General features: G+C 56.5%; 3 protein-coding genes across 7 annotated transcripts in view; 1 reads left to right on the forward strand and 2 right to left on the reverse strand.

Moving 5' to 3' along the window:
• Positions 1 to 441: 441 nt before the first annotated feature.
• Positions 442 to 5942, reverse strand: MRM2 (mitochondrial rRNA methyltransferase 2). Of its 3 annotated transcripts, none has more exons than XM_032459901.1 (3): positions 5877 to 5942; positions 3950 to 4239; positions 442 to 1529 (listed from the first exon to the last, which is right to left on the reverse strand). In XM_032459901.1, exons 1-3 carry the CDS (start codon positions 5882 to 5884, stop codon positions 1090 to 1092), a joined length of 738 nt encoding a protein of 245 aa, XP_032315792.1. In that variant the 5' UTR covers positions 5885 to 5942; the 3' UTR covers positions 442 to 1089. The 3 variants fall into 3 exon arrangements, with proteins under 3 accessions (XP_032315792.1, XP_032315790.1, XP_032315791.1); XM_032459899.1 differs by lacking the exon at positions 5877 to 5942 and adding an exon at positions 5707 to 5860; XM_032459900.1 differs by lacking the exon at positions 5877 to 5942 and adding an exon at positions 5722 to 5841.
• Positions 5933 to 13283, forward strand: NUDT1 (nudix hydrolase 1). The gene is made up of 4 exons (XM_032459902.1): positions 5933 to 5995; positions 7400 to 7565; positions 12216 to 12361; positions 12637 to 13283. Exons 2-4 carry the CDS (start codon positions 7414 to 7416, stop codon positions 12807 to 12809), a joined length of 471 nt encoding a protein of 156 aa, XP_032315793.1. The 5' UTR covers positions 5933 to 5995; positions 7400 to 7413; the 3' UTR covers positions 12810 to 13283.
• The window catches only part of SNX8 (sorting nexin 8), a 35052-nt gene continuing 31879 nt past the window's right edge, over positions 13263 to 16435 (reverse strand). For all 3 annotated transcript variants that reach the window (XM_032459898.1, XM_032459897.1, XM_032459896.1), the window contains exon 11: positions 13263 to 16090. In XM_032459898.1, the coding sequence (XP_032315789.1) occupies positions 15992 to 16090 (99 nt within the window). In that variant the 3' untranslated portion in view covers positions 13263 to 15991. The remainder of the gene's footprint in view (positions 16091 to 16435) is intronic.

The raw sequence follows: 16435 nt of genomic DNA on the forward strand, positions 1-16435 counted from the left end.
CCCCTCTTCCAGAGAGGACACCAGTCCGTCTGCCCGGAACAGACGGCAGAGGAGGGGGAGGCTGCGGCGGCGGAGGCAGGACGCGTCTCTCTGGACTAGCTGACTGCAGGCGAAAATAAAACGAAAAATTTTAAAGTCTGACCTAATTCAGGGATCTGGGCTAGGTCCTAGGACCCTGGTGGAGGTTCCTGAGTATCTCTTCCTTCCCCCGGGGTCCTTGGGATTTCATCACCGCTACAGTCTCTAATAAACTGCGCTTGAGGGATGAGCACACCTCCAAGACAACGGTTGTGAAACCATTAACTTTTTAAACTTTTTTTTTTTCAAGAAAGTTAAAAGGCACGAAAATTCCTTAAAGTAATATAATCTATATTGTTTTATAAAGCTGCTGCGAGTTCCTGGAAGAGTAAAAGGAAATAAAAGAACACAACACATCGCTGCTTACGCTGGCAATTACCTTTAAGTCAAGTCTTGGGAGCCTGGAGTATTTTCAGCAGTATTTCCAGCGGGAAAAACAAAGCACACCCACCCCATGCATAATTCATACCAAAAGTCTCCCCTAATTGTTCTGGGAACTCTCACCACTTGAAGAACGGATGTACTTCCAGATCATTCGCCAGAGGGACGGCAATAAATCCCCTGGTGGAAATTTCAGATTTTTCTGCATTATACTACAGTCAAAAATACCTGGCAACCTGTGGGCTGTTTCTGGAGCAATGGTGGAAGCCCGTTTCTCTGCAACAAACCAAGCGTGGGTAAGAGGGGAAAGTCACACAAGATGTCTGTGTGTGACTCTACCTCGGAGTATGTTTTCAGCCTTCCCTCAGTCTGTCTTTTCATCCTTTTATCTTTGCCTGTCTCTTTCTCTCCATAATTTCTTCACAAATCATGTTATGGAGAATGTTTTTAAATCACATATGGTGGCCACTGAATAGTTTTGTCTTATCTTTTTGGCTTTAAAAAAGGACCCCTACTTGTCCTGCCTGCTGCACCCCACATCAGGTGAGGGTCCCCAGCTGCACTTCAGGACAGAGCTCTTGCTACATTTGCAGTGAAAAAGCATCAGAATGGCAGAAGACACTGAGTCCTTCACAGACCGGCCCCCTTCCCTCTTCGGTACTGCGTAGCCAAGAGGTACACCTCTGATGATTCTTTCCTGCTGGCTTCAGGCTTTACCGTCCTTGTGTTCTGGAACTCCTCCGTCAGTCTCTTCTGTAAACGACGGCTCTGGCTTCCAGCCCAGGTTTTACAAAGGAAAGTTCCCCCAGGAGGCAGGATGTCCGGAGCCATGTCCAGAAGGGACAGGCACAGGCTGATGAGCTTGTCATGGTCAAGGGCCCGGATCCCTGTGGCATTGGGTGCCATGTCACTCAGAATCACATCTGCTCTCCCACCGGGAAGCAGTTCTCGGATTCTCTGGACAGTTCTCGGGTCAGTCACGTCAGCAGGGCACAGGAAGTTTGCTCCTTCCAGAGGGAATATGTGGAGAAGATCCACCCCAAGCACGAAGCCAACAGGAGCACTGGGATCTAACGCAGAAACAGTGAATGCGTTCATTTATTTACACCCAGAATCATCCCACAAAAAAATACATGCGACAAACGAATAAAATAGATATAAAAAGTCAGGACGGAGGGAAAGATCTCATTACGGACACAGGCCTTTCCCCACTTTCTGTACATCCTATAAAAACACATGGCGGGGAGTGGTGGTCCTTCCCTCTACATCTGAGCAAACCGAGCGAGGCCCAGAGAGAAGTGACTGTCCCAGAGCCTCAGGCAGACCCGGGGCTGCACCTGTCTCTGACTTCCTTTCACTCCACAACGCCTGCTCTCCGTGAAAGGGTTATTTCTGAATGGTCTTTTCCATAAACTAAAACAGAAAATGACACTCTAGTATATAAAGTGCCTCTGGATTAAATCCACCCCCACTCTGCAGCTTAATCCAATTTCTTTCAATGTAGAAACCATTAGAAACAAGCCGAGATGGGGAAAACGGACAGATGCAAAATAAGGTGAAAAACTGATACCCTACATATTTGAGGGGGCCAGTTGTAAAATAAAAAGGTGTCACTGTTCCACCCTCCCTGAAACCGGACTTCCTGTCTGCACGCTGCTGACCCCAGCCCGCACCTCCCCGCCCTTCACGCAGCACTCCCGTTCAAAGCTCCCCTCTCCACAAGCCCTGGAGTCCCCTCCCTGCACCACTGCCCACAAGGAGGAGGGCCTCTGCTCTGCAGTACAGATACGTGAAGGGCACAGTCACAGACTTGTAGCTCCGTCTGCTTAGTAAAAAGGCTGTTCCACAGGCGAGGGTCGGGTGTCCCATCTCTATGTAAAGGCTGGAGGTCCAGGTATTTTGCAGAGCACCTCGTTTCCTAAAGGTTAAAAACTCTCACTCTTCATCCCTGGAAAGTGGGACGTCTCACGTCCCATCCTCTGCACTTGCGCTCCTGCCTTTAACGCTCATGTACCACAACCCCAGGAAGTGCCCACTCAAGGCAAATGGCTTTGGCTGCATTTTGTCAACTTGTGGGAGTAAAAGAATCCAAGTCCCCTCACCCACCCACTCTGCTCCCGCTGCCTCTTCCTGCAAGTGGCACTTGGCCACTTCCCGGCTTCTCCTGAAGAGCAGTTAAGGGAGAGGGGCCACTAAAATCAGCTGTGAGCAGGTCTGCGGACAGGCTCAGTGGTGGGAAAAGGAACCAAGTTGTCGGGGGGTTTTTTTAATTTAAAAAAATTTTTTATTTTTATTTCTGGAGGGAGGTAATTAGGTGTATTTATTTATTTCTCAATGGAGGTACCAGGGATTCAACCCAGGACATCGCGCATGCTAAGCAGGCGCTCTACCACTGAGCTATACCCTCCCCGCTAAGGAACTGAAGTTTCTGACACAAATTCACTTAGTCAATAAATATTTAGTGAGCTTCAAAGTATTTTAACTGTTCTAGAGCCCCCTGCGTTATCCCACCCACAGTAATGAGGTTGATGAATGTACCCGAGCAGCATGCCCAGGTCTGTACTTTCAGCAGGTCACTAAACACCTCTAAACCTCAATTTCCTCATCAGGAAAATGGGCACAAACATCCCCACTCTATAGTGTTTGGGAGGGATCTTCGTGCACCGTCACATGTCATAATGCCAGTGCATGTGGTGCCCTCAGACTTTACGGCAGGAAATACGAGTGGTAAGGACAGTTCCCACAGCACTGCACATGCTACCCAAAGGCAAAATACCCAAAAGCAACCCTGATGCCCAAGATGAAGACACCAGCTAAACTCCAACAGAACAACCATCATCTGTTATCCTATACAGCTGTTTAAAGGATTGGAGTGGTGGTGGCTGGTTGATCTATTCATCAGTGGAAACTTATATAGAAGATCTTAGGCTAAACCCCAAAATAGACAACAGATGAAGCCAGGTCCCTGGGGTCGAGCCAAGGTGGAGAGTCCAGAGCCCCAGCAACAAGGGCTCTTGCGCAGCCCCAGTGGCACTCCCAGAAAACCCAGGTCTTCAAGGACCAGGTCCTGGAAACGGCTGGGGCTGACTCGGTTGTTCTGTCATGGAAAGATGTGATTGTATCAGTAAGCAAAAACAAAAACAAGAACAAAAAACAAAGCTCCCCATCAGCAGCAAGGGCATGGCGTAGCATCATCTTCACAAAAGACCAAGAAGGTATGTAAGTACATGTAGCCATGTACGCAAAACCAGGTTCGGGAAGGGCGCACACCCTCGCAGCAGTGTGCACGGGACTGGGGTGTGACTCAGGGTGGTTTTCACTGTCATCACGCCCTTCTACTTTGTCTTTCATCTCGAAACTGTCAGTGTCCTATTTGTATCATTCCTGCTAAATGACCGCTCTGAGATATGCACCCCCACAGCTGGCCCCACTGCTCTGTGCCCCGCGGCAGAGGGCAGCTGCCTGGCATCTAGACGTGTGGGGGCCGCACCTGTGCCTGCAGCGTTGACCCTCTGCACGGCCACCTGGCTCCACGCGCCAGGGGCCGCCCCACAGTCCAACACGCGGTGACCCGGCCGCAGGATCTGGTGCCTCTGGTTCATCTCCAGGAGTTTGAAGGCGCTCCGACACCGGTAACTCTCCACCTTCGCAGCCTTCACAAATGGGTCCCTCAGATGCCGGGTCAGCCACAGGTGCTCAGCGCCGGTGCGACCCCTGTAGCAACACCCAGCAGTGTGGAAACCTTGGTGCTGAAGGGAGGCCCACACCAGCCTCCAGGGCCTGGTGAGGAAAAGAAAACAAGCAGGCTGGCATCACACAGACCAGCAGGTCACGAGGTCAGTCGAGCCCCGGGCTCAACCTACGCATTTTTAGAGACAGGACACTATGGCCCAAGAAGGAGAGGCAGCCTGACGAGACTACACAGCCAGGAAGCAGGTGTTCTGCGCTGAACTGTATCCTCCCGCAGTCCATGCGTTAAGGTCTGAACACCCAGTACCTCAAGATGTAACTGCTCTTTAATGAGGTAATTAAGGTAAAAGTGAGGTCATATAGGTGGGACCGAATCCAGTATGACTGGTGTCCTTACAAGAAGACGTCAGGACACAGACACACACACAGGAAGAACACACGACGACACAGAGAGAAAACAGCCATCCATAAGTCAAGGAGAGAGGCCTCAGAGAGACCAACCCCGCTGACAGCTGGGCTTCCGATTCCCACCCTCAGACTGTTGAGCCAGTGAACTTCTGCTTGTTAAGCCACCCAGCCTGGGGTGCCTGGTTATAGCAGCCCGAGCACACTAACCAGAAGGCAGCACCCCTTCAGTCAAGAGGTATCTTTCCTCTCCTGAAGTTTTTTTCAGAAGGAAAACTCAAGCATTAATGACAGTCACCTTGCTTCTATCAACCAAAAATTTCCCAGTACTGGTTAACAACTGACAAAACTCATGAAAGTAAAACAAAGTTTCACCAGGCTCTGAGAGACTTGGACAAACCCCCAGGAGGACAGATCCTTGCCTTAGTCAGTCCCATGGCTAGCAGAGTCCGATCTACCTGTCACAATTCTTATTAAAACTGACCTCAACCTGTGTGTAATTGAAGGGAAATTTCCAAGTATCTTTGGAAAAGTGGGGTTTGCGTCACCTCCACCTGTAGTGCCCACCTCCCCAGCCCCTCTCTCCAAGGCCCCCCGCCTCCAGACCCACCTCCCGGCCCCTCTCTCCAAGGCCCCCGGCCTGCATCGCCCACCTCCCCGGCCCCTCTCTCCAAGGCCCTCCGCCTGCATCGCCCACCTCCCCGGCCCCTCTCTCCAAGGCCCCCGGCCTGCATCGCCCACCTCCCGGCCCCTCTCTCCAAGGCCCCCGGCCTGCATCGCCCACCTCCCGGCCCCTCTCTCCAAGGCCCTCCGCCTGCATCGCCCACCTCCCCGGCCCCTCTCTCCAAGGCCCCCGGCCTGCATCGCCCACCTCCCGGCCCCTCTCTCCAAGGCCCTCCGCCTGCATCGCCCACCTCCCCGGCCCCTCTCTCCAAGGCCCTCCGCCTGCATCGCCCACCTCCCGGCCCCTCTCTCCAAGGCCCTCCGCCTGCATCGCCCACCTCCCCGGCCCCTCTCTCCAAGGTCCTCCGCCTGCATCGCCCACCTCCCCGGCCCCTGTCTCCAAGGCCCCCTCCAGCTCTCTGCCCCCCGTCGCTTCTCGGGAGCCTTAGCCGACTGTCCACTCCGTGTTGGCAGGTCTCCCCTAGTCACCTGGCCGGGGCTGACCGTGTCAGGGCCTGGACGAAGTGGGCGCTGCACCCCCTTTGGGACCGGAGACGTGGGCCGGTCCCTGGCCCTCCGCCTCCCGCACGCATGCAGTAGGTGCTCCGTAAGTGCCCGCCACCACGCCCACCGACCGCCCCTCTTGCCGCCCCACTCACCCCGCCATGGACGCCGGCCCGCTCCACACACCGGAAGTGCCGGCCTCACTTCCGGCCCGAGGCCACGCCCCCGGAAGCGGCTCGCGGATTCGGAAAGCGCGCGCGGAACCCGGGACCAGGTGAGTGCGGGAGCGAGAGACCAGGTGCGCGTGGAGCCAGGCCACCGGAGGTGGGCCTGGGGCCGGGAGGGGGCGCCTGGGAGGGGCTGCCGGAGAACCTGCATCCACCACGGTCCCGAGAGCGGAGCCCAGCCCGGCGCTGCACTGTGTGTTGTCCCTTTCAGACCTGTGACGCGCTTCAGGTGACAGATGGCTCCGTCAGGGGCCGCTCGGTTGACGAGGGGGCTGCCCAGCCCTGCTGCCAGCCTCCCAGCCCCTGGCGTTAGGTGGGCTCCCTGAGGACCAGCCTGATTGCGGTGCCAGCTAGACTCCAACGTCCGGCAGACCCACGCCTGGGCGCCGGCTCCGCTCTTGGGCCTTGAGTCTCTGAGCTTCAGTTTCCTCGGCTGAGAATGGAGACGGCAGGTCTCAGCGCACAGCGTTGTCGGGTCTATTAAATGGGGTGATTTTGGGAAAGTTGTATCCGATCCGTGCTTAACAAGTGACAGCTGGTGTTCCCCGCAGCCTCATCTCCGTGACAGCTGACTTAGGAAGCCAGGGCTTTGGGCGTGAACGTGTCGGCGACAGGACAGAGTCCCTAAAGGGAGGTTCAGCCTCCGAGACTTGCCTCTCCTGCCTGACCCACCCCCACCACCAGGACCCAGCCATAGGGCCCCCTTCTCAGACACTGCAGCCTCCCGGGCCCTGAGTCCTGCCTCTCACCCAGTGTGGGCCCCAGAGGAGGAGACTTGTGTTCAGGAGGCCCCAGACTGGGAAGGGGATCTGCAGGGAACTTGGTCCTGGTCCTCCAGCATCGAACAGACATCACCCACACAGTCCCTCTCTGGACCACGCATGCCCATTCGAGCAGGAGGGGCCTTTGTGGCTCCAAGGCTCACCCTGAGTGCCAGGTCGCAGAGCAGCAACAGTCGTGAGCAGAGTGTGAACACCTGTCACAGGAGGGGGATTTAGCCAGGCCTCACTGGGTGGACTCTCCGCTGTCAGGAGCTATGCATTGCTTGGGAATCTGGGGGTCTGCTATCGCAGAGAGGCAGAAACCAGATCCCAACAGGCCAGAAGGCCCTGTAATAAAAAGGCCAAAGCCAAAAACCTGACCCAAGAACCGTTGGGTAAACTGCATAGTTGGGCACAGGGGACTAGACACAGGAACACGAACGACCCCAGGCTAAGGAGTGGGGAAGGGAAGATGTGTACATCACCTTACCTGCTGCTTCAGCCCAGCAGGTGGCCTGGCTTTCCTACCCCAGAAAATCTGCCATATGGGGCAGAGCTGGGATGTTACCCCTCCCTGCCTTCCAGAGTACATTTCCAGTCCACCCGGCCCCTGGCCACCACAGTGCACAGGCTTCCATCCACACCCCGCCCACGCCCAAATCAAGCTGACCCAGCCCTTGCCTTCCTCAGAACCCAAGGGCACCATGGGCGCCTCCAGGCTCTACACCTTGGTCCTGGTGCTGCAGCCTCAGCGAATTCTCCTGGGCATGAAGAAACGAGGCTTCGGGGCCGGCCGGTGGAATGGCTTCGGGGGCAAGGTTCAAGAAGGAGAGACCATCGAGGATGGAGCCAAGAGGTAAGGGGAGGGGCAGGCCTGCCCGCAGAACCAGCCTCTGCAGGGGATGGGGATTCAGGCGCAGAGCCAGGCCCCTGATTCTACCACTGAGAGCCACATGACCTGGAACTCGTACTAAACCCTCAAACCTCAGTTTCTTCATCTGCAAAGTGGGAATAATAATAGTACCCACCTCTTAGGATCATGGTGAAGGTTAAATGAGAATATGCAGATAAAGGACTGGAATGGGGCCTGGCATGTGGCCTGTGCTGAGTTACCTGCTGCTGCGTGGTGGTGGGTTTTAGGACGTATTTGGGAAGCTGCCGTGAGGTGGCTCGGGTTGAAAAGTCTGGCCTTCCTTTTTCTAGCCAAGGGGCTGGCCGGTCCCTCAGCTTCTTCGTTTGTCGGGGAAACTGATGATGAGCAGATCTGGAACCTCTCACACACAGTCTCGGTTCATCCTTGACACAACCACTTTCCCATGGGAAGGAACTGAGGCCCAGAGAGGTTGAGCAGCATGCCCGGAGGTCACACAGCCCTCCCGACTTCAGCTGCTTTGCCTTTCCCCTCACAAGCTTGTATGGGTAAATCCAACCTCCTGTGTCATCCACTGAGCTCCACAAGGTGTGGCCTCGCCCCCTCTTCCCATCCCTGCCCCTCAGACACCCCAGGCTGTTGCTGCCCACCCACTCTTCCTCTGGCTGACCTTCGTCAGCCTTCACAGCCGAGCAGGCTCACCTCCGCCAGCTCTTCCCGATAAACCCCCTCCCTGGGTTTCCTTCACAGAACTCCCACCTTTCTGGTCACACCTGGTTATTCCCTCCATCCGACATTCCCCCAGGGGTGCTCGTGAGGCTGGAACTGAAGACATTTTATTTTCTAAGTCAAGCCTGTATTGAAGCATAAAGTGCGTACAGGAAAATGCCAGTCTTCATCGGGAAAGTTTTAAGAAATGGGCCATCACTTAACCAGCCCTTACATCAAGACGTGGGGCTGGAGGGTGGATCCTGCCCCCCGGAGGGCAGCCTGCCCCCCGACTTCCGTCACAGTTGGCGGTTTGGCCTATTCCGAAATACCACGCAGACTGTGCCCTTTGCTGCCGGCTTCTTCCCAGCATCACATCTGCCTGCAGCAGTGGTCCAGCCCCGCCCGTGAGCACCCTGCAGCTCGCACACCCCGCCCCAGGGCACTGGGGCTGCTTCCAGTCTGGAGTCTTGAATGGGGCCACTGTGGACGGTCCTGCACAGCCTTTTCTGGCGGGCGCTCCCCTTGGAGGAGAATTAGAGATGTTCAGCCTCAGCAGATGTTGCCAACAGGTTTCCAGAACGGAGTGTGAGTTCTGCTCCCTCCAGACCCGCAGCAGCACTTGGCGTCTCCCATCTCCTTCACGTTAGCCATCCCGGTAGGTGTGACGATGCCTCGCTGAGGCTTCATTTGTTTGCCCCGGTGACTGATGAGCCAGCCACCCGCTCAGGGTCTGTGTGGCGCTTGGGCGTCTGTTTCTGCCAAGGCCCGCTCAAGTCTTTTGCCCGGTCTGTTAATCCGGGTGCCTTTTTCTTGCTGCTTTGTAGTTCTTTGCATATTTCACTGTGTCCTTACTGAATTCCTGCTTGAAGTCTCCAGCTATGACAGCGGATTCGTCTGCTTTCCTGGCAGTTACACTAAATTTTACCTCACTATTTTGATGCTGCTTTTCGTTGCATACATGTTAAGGGTTACGTCCGGGAGAACTCCTTTATCGCTTTGGGATGTCCCTCTTAGGGATAAAGATAACTTTCCTTGCTTTGAAATCTGCTTGGTCTGAAGTTACTACAGCTGCTGCTCCTTTCTTTTGATTAGTGTTAGCCTGGTGTATTTTCCTCCACTGATTCACTTTTTTTTTTTTTTTTTAATAGTTTCTCTTTCTTGGTTCCTTGGTAGGGGGAGGTAATTAGCTTGCTTGCTTGCTTGTTTGAATGGAGGTGCTGCGGACCGAACCCAGGACCTCGTGCATGCTAAGCACGCGCTCTACCACTGAGCTCTACCCTCCCCACCAATTTACGTTTAATCTATATTTTTTGATCTTTGTACTTTTAATCTTTATATTCAAAGTGAATTTCTTATAGACAGCTTAGAGTTGTGTCTTGTTTTTGATCCACTCTGACAATCTGTCTTTGAAGTGGAGCATTTAGACCACTGACAAAGTGATTATTAATGTAGCTGGGTTAGCATCTACCATAATCACCACTGTTTTCTGTTTGTTGTCCTGGTTCTTTTTTCCTGCTTTTGTCTTCCACTCTTTTTCTTCCTTTTGGCGTTTTAATTGAACATTTCACACGATTCCATTTTCTCTCCTTTAGCATATCAGTTGTACTCCTTTTTTTTTTAAGCTTTTTTAGTGGTTGCCCTAGAGTAAGTCTAATTTTAGTCTTTTGAGGACTCTCCACACTGTTCCCCACAGTGGCTGCACCAAACTGCACTCCCACCTGCAGTGCGGGAGTGCTCCCTTGTCTGCACAGCCTCTCCAGCGTTTCTCATTTGTGGACTTTTGGATGGTGGCCATTCTGCCTGGTGGGAGGTGATGCCTCGTAGTTCTGATTTGCATTTCTCTGATAATTAGCGATACTGAGCATTTTTTCGTGTGCCTTTTGGACATGTGTATGTCTTCATTGGAGAATGCTTGTTTAGGTCTTTGCCCATTTTTGGACTGGGTTGTCGTGGTTTGTTTATGAACTCCTCGCCCTGTTCTGCGTCTGCCATCTGGGGACCATCACAGAGGTGCAGTCCGACACATTAGCAAGACTGGAGCAGCGTCCCCTCAGCTGCCTAATTATCCCGGCCCATGAAACGGAGCCCCGGCTCTGCCACCAAGGGGGTTATTGATATTTCATACACTGCCACGGACTCGGGGATGATTAACCAAAATTAGTCAAAACATGAGATCAGTGAAGTTTTTAAAAAAATAAGATCCGCCAACCTGCTGCCTGAGATGTGGGGGAGGCCCTGCTGAGGGCTTGCATTACATTTAATTAGGGAGCCATTTGCACCCCCCAAGTGAAAACACACATTCTTTTTTTTTATTTTGGTCATGTCTAATGTAAATTAACCATCTCAATGAATAAATTCTGGGTTTCAAAACATCACTTGGCAGTGGATGGACACATTCCTCTCCCTCTTGGGCCTCACAGGAAGGTCAGGGCAGATTCCAGGCTCAGGGAGGCATCCATTTAAATAAGACCATTTAACCCAGCCCGCTTATTTAATGAACAGAGCATTTCCCAGCTCCTCCTCACAGGCACAGGAAGTCATGCGTTGTGTTCCTAATGCAACTTGGAGATCAAAGCTGAAAAAAAAGTTTTTTTTTTCACGTACAACTCTAAATGGACAGACATAATTAGAACATTTTTACAGCAACAAAAATAAATATAGGGCAGTGGGGAAGTGAGACTGTAACGGGAGACACAGACGCTGAGCCTCACACGTGCAGGGCTCGTGGGTCCCCAGGGTCCTGAGCGAGCAGGCCTTCCAGAGCAAGACACGGCCCAGGCGTGTGCAGCTGGGCAGTGAGGGCTGGGGGCACAGGGTGTGTGCGGGGTGCTCGCCACAGCAGGCTGGGGATGGGCTGCATGGGGTTTCACTCTGATGCACAGCAGTCGCGGAGCTGGCTGTGTTCCTGCAGCGCTGTGTGGGAAGCACGGGTGCACGTATGTGTGATGTGTCTACAGTGTTTAAAAGGGACGCACAAAGGAGAACGACCCAAAGGAAAAACATGGCAGTGGAGCAGCGTTCCTGCTAGATGAGGGGGCCCTGGGTTTGCTACATTGTCCGCAATGAGTACGTAATGGGGGAAGCCTTTTTCCCACATTCGTTTTCACCGCAGGTTACTGTACGGTACTGAATACAGCCCCCCATGCGCCACGGCAGGACCTCGCGTGTCTGTCTCACGCGCGGCAGTCAGTGTCTGCGGCTCTCGGACTCCCGGCTTATCCCTCCCCACCCTCTCCCCACCATGGTTAAACAGAAGTTTGTTTTCTATGTCTGAGTCTGTTTCTGTTTTGTAAATAAGTTCTTTTGGATCTTTTTATTTTCCACATTCTTTTTCATGGGTGGGGTGGGGGGAGTACTGCTAACCAAGTGACCATGTTCAAACCTTGGGGGGCGTCCTGGTTCTGGTGCGCTCGGGTGGGGAGGTCAGCCCTCTCACCCCTTCCTCCAAGCACAGGTGGGTGGGCGGGCGGGGAAGGGGTCTGAGGCTGGGAGACGCTCATTCGCCACTATCAACCAACCGCAGATGAAGTAAGCCTGCGGAGTTGGAGGGGGGGCTCCTTGGTGGAGCAGAGGTTAAAACAGCCCCTCCTTTGGGAAGGACAGTAGAGACCAGAGGTTTGATCAGGATGACTCTAGGCAGAAAGGCTTTGGCTTAGGGCCCGGTTCCAGTTCTACAGCCTCAGCCCGCAGAGCAGCATTCCCTAGCGTGGCCACCGCAGGGAGGACAGGGAGGGGGTCCCGCTCCATGGCAGACCTCCCGGGGACCGCCAAGCAGCTGAGCTGGGCCGGCCCTGGGCTGCCACACGATGCACTCAGGATGCTGGGCCAGGGAGGTCTGTGCTGCCTCAAACCCCGACCCCTTGGCCCTGGGCACACGGGCGTGCTAATGGCTGCCTTCCTTCCACCACCCCGCCCCTGCCCCAGGGAGCTGCAGGAAGAGAGTGGTCTGACCGTGGACGCGCTGCACAAGGTGGGCCGGATCGTGTTTGAGTTCGTGGGTGACCCTGAGCTGATGGACGTGCACATCTTCCACACAGACAGCATCCAGGGGACACCCGTGGAAAGCGACGGTGAGTCTCAGGGGCTGTCCCTTCACCAGGGCACGAGGGGGACCTGGGTGCAGAGCAGGCACTTGTCAACCCCTGCCCTCCCCTCCCGTCCCTGAGGGGCAGGTGCTGGAGCACAGCAGCACCAGAGCCTCCCTCCTCCTCCGTGAAACACAGTCGCAAGCATTAAATAGGGAAGAGTGTCAGGCTCCTTACACAGGGCCACTCAGTTAATGCCCCACAGGAGGCCAGTTACAGCCCGGACTGAACGTCAGTGACTGCCTTCTCACCCGCCACAGAAATGCGCCCCCAGTGGTTCCACCTGGACCAGATCCCCTTCGGTGACATGTGGCCGGATGACAGCTACTGGTTTCCCCTCCTGCTTCAAAAGAAGAAATTCCAGGGCTACTTCAAGTTCCAGGGTCACGACACCATCCTGGACTATACGCTCCGTGAGGTGGACAGAGTCTAGGGCCGAGCCTGGCTCCTCGCAGAGCCAGGGCTTCCGGCCAGGCTGGAGCACGACCGATGGAAGGAAATGGACGTCTGAATGGAAGGAAATTTCAACGTCCTTCCCTGGGCCCCCCACGGGCAGCCAGGTCCCATCGCCGGGAGCTGGCACACCTGCCCAGCTGTGACCTGAGACACCAGACACAGAGAGGGAGGAGACCCAGGCCCGAAGGGTGAGGGGACAGCTTCTCTGCCCACCCCAGGGTGGACAGCTGGTGTGGGAGGCCCGACATCAGTGTGGGCAGACCACGGGATCACGGGGGTGGCCTAGAGGGTGTGCCCCCTCCCACCAGCCCCCACAGGGGACACGGGGGCCCAGCTGGGGTCCAGGAATAAAACCCCATCTGTTACCCTCCCTCCCAGAGGATGGACGGTCACCAACCTCTCACACAAAGAAGCCACGACTTGACCCAACTTTTATAAATATGTTTAATAATAGTCGCTCACGTAAGTTCATTGATAAAAATCTCGGAATGTGGATGGTTTGTAAACAATGTTTCCTGGGTGTGGCGGTGACTAGTTCCTGCAGCCTCGTAAAGTGCTTCGTACATACACGACTCAGCCAAGCAAGAGGAACCTCCCGACAGCCCAGCTCCTGTCCCCACCTCCACCTCCCTCCGCCGCGCCCGCCCTTCCTGCAGCGAGGTCGACCCAGTCGGACCCGAAGGCACACTCCCGCAGGCCAGGCCGCGGGCCAGGTTGAGGCAGCAGGGAGTCTCTCAGCCTCCTCGGACAGGGGAGCGGGATCCTCAGAGCAGCATGAAGGGCTCCCAGCAGGGTAACGCGACTGGATGTCCCTTCATGGGGCTGCAGCACGTCGGCCCTCCCCAGCCAGCGGGAAGGACACAGGAGTGCGTGACCTCCGGCCCCTGCCATCCCAGGGCCTCACCTCGAAGCTGGGAGCAGCCTCTTCTCCTCCCCCAGCAGACACTGAGCAGAAAACACCAGCCCCCGAGCCTGACAATCTATGGCAGCCCAGGTTCAGGCAGAGGGGAGCTATGCAGAGAAAGTGCCAAATGGGGGGGACACGGCCTTGCCTACATCACTCTGGCATCTTCCCGCTGCCCCTTCTCCAGTGCCCGGGGAGGCGGAGGGGACTAGAAAGCGCCCCCAGATAAGCCTCTGGGGGAAAAGACCACTAGGGCTCCAGCCAAGAACTTGCTCCTAGTTTCCACCGCAGGCAGATGCTGCCGGGAGCCAGCCCCAGGGTGCTGTTCTCTCCAGAAAAGTGCGTCTGAAGTCTGTGGGCCAGAGCTCTCCCCGGCAACCCATGTGGGGAGGGAGGACACGGCTTAACCTGCCCTGGGAGATGCTCCCCCACCTTCCATGCTCCCGCCCCCTGCCCACCATGAAGCTCCCCCGACTCTGCTGTCCTGTGGCCTTGTGTCCCTCACCGCCCCTGGCCAGGCCCCCAGGTGAACCGCACCGGCCGCAGGGCAGGGACAGCTTGTGTCCCTCACCGCCCCGGCCAGGCCCCCAGGTGAACCGCACCGGCTGCAGGGCAGGGACAGCAGAGCCCCTGGGGTCACTCTTTACGGTCCAGGCGAGGGGACCAGCACCGCGGGGCAGCACAGAGCCACTCCAAGTGGGTGAGAGCCCACTTCTATGGAGAAAGAAGTGGCAGAAGATGCCCACAAAGGGACAAGGATCCCTGCTCCTCAGGCTCTGGGGGACGCGGCCAGGAGCCTAGCCAGCCCGGCACAGGAAGGCACATGTTGGCTGTCGGGGGCCCCGGCGCCGCGGGGGTGCAGCTGGCCTCCCTGCACCCGCGTGGCTGCGAAGCTGGCACAGGCAGACCCCACGTGAGGGGTGGGCCATGCCCTAGCTGGACACAGCTGTCCGGCTGGGCCCAAAAGACACCCGCTTTCCCTGTGACATGTGTTAGCTCATCAGAGAAGCCTCTCTGTCACCAGAGCCCCTGGGTCCTGCGTGACCGACAGCAAAGCCCCAGAATCAGGCACGTATTCCCGGAGGGCAGGGATCTCAGAAATCTACATGCAGTCAAGCTCCTCCAACCTCTGTCCCAAGCCAAAGAGAACAGCGAGGGGCGGAGGGGCCGTCTGGCCCCGGGCCCCTCTTATACAACTCGGATTCAGAGCAGAAAACACGCAAGCCCAAGGCAGACACTAACCCCGCAGCTCCGGATGGCCAGCCCCACGGCACCCTGGGAGGATGGGAGGGGGGCCTCGGAAGAGGGTCTGAGTTGCCAAAAAGGAGTGAAGCCAATTTAAGAGAGGGTTAAAAGCAACACCGATCCGTCCTCCAGGGCGCCAGCTGGACGACACCCCCAGTGCCCCACCAGCCTCAAAGCTCCAAAGGAGGGGGCTGCACAGACAGACAGAGCCAGCTCGGAAGCAGCGGCTCACAAACCTCCAGATCCCTGGGTCCCGCCTTCGTCTTCCACGCCTTGGACCAGCCCGCGCAGCGCAGGGGCACAGAGCGTGAGCGTGCGCGGGTCGGGGTGGGGGGGGTGCACGGACGCTGCCTGGAGGTTAGTCCCGCACCAGGGCACTTAGCGGGGCTGGTCCCTGGAACGACCCTCAGGCCCCCACCTCCCCCACCCACTCCCCTGAGGGCTCATTCCCACTCTAGCCCCCCAAGGCTGTCCGTGGGCTGGAGTCAAAGGTCTCGCTGACCAACTGCGTGTCAGAGATGTGGCCACCTCCTTGTCCCACACAGCAGGCCAGCCTCAAGGACAGTCCTGCCCCGCCGTGGAGTTTCAGCCTCCCTCTCCCCGCTCAGCTATTCCAGATGTCTGTGGACTATTCTGGCCCAGGGAGTTCCGCTGCCCATACCCCCAGGCCCCATCTGCCGTGTGAACCCCACCGGCCACCTTGTCCTCTTGGAATCAGGACAAAACCACTCCAGAGGCTCTACGGGGCTGGCACCCCAGACTAACAGACCACGGCAGGGTGTTGGGAGGGACGGGCGTGGTCGGGGCGACCACGCAGACATCGTGGGCCCCGGCTTCCGTGGGCGTGTCCTCGGCCCTGCTCCCCACGAGGGGCAGCAGCTCTTCCAAGGGGTCTTCGGCCGACCCCGGGCCTGCTGGCGGTGGGGCAGCCAAAGGGAATTAGACAGGGACACACCGTTTGGAAAGAAGTTTTAGTAAGGGCGCCGGAGCTGCCGCCGAGTCCCCCGGCGCTAGTGCGGAGGCAGGCCGTCCTGCGGGGGCGGGGAGCCGTGCGGGCCAGCGAAGAGGCAGCGCAGCTTGGGCTGCAGGTCGTTCCACACCTTGCTCATCTGAGGAGGAGAGAGGACAGACGGGTGAGAACACAGCAGCCGCCCACGCCCAGACACACCAGCTCCTTCTAAAATGCCTGCAGGTGGCAGGAGACACTGTTGGGCAGCCACACCGGCTAGGTGTCATCCCCTCCCAAAGCTGCCAGAGTGAGGGCCGGCAGGACACGGTGGCCCACTCCCCTAGACGAGCCAGGTATGGGTGGGCCTGAGCCAAAGGTCACAGCACCGGTCCCCCCGCCCCCGCATGTGGACGTGGACAGAAGGGGCCCAGGGCTGCTCGCCCCGGAATTTTAAGCAACGTTATGGCTGGGTCACTCCCTCTAACAGCCCTTCAGGTGACAGAAA

This window comes from Camelus ferus, chromosome 18, assembly GCF_009834535.1.
Source record: "Camelus ferus isolate YT-003-E chromosome 18, BCGSAC_Cfer_1.0, whole genome shotgun sequence".
In the NCBI taxonomy this organism is placed as follows: domain Eukaryota; kingdom Metazoa; phylum Chordata; class Mammalia; order Artiodactyla; family Camelidae; genus Camelus; species Camelus ferus.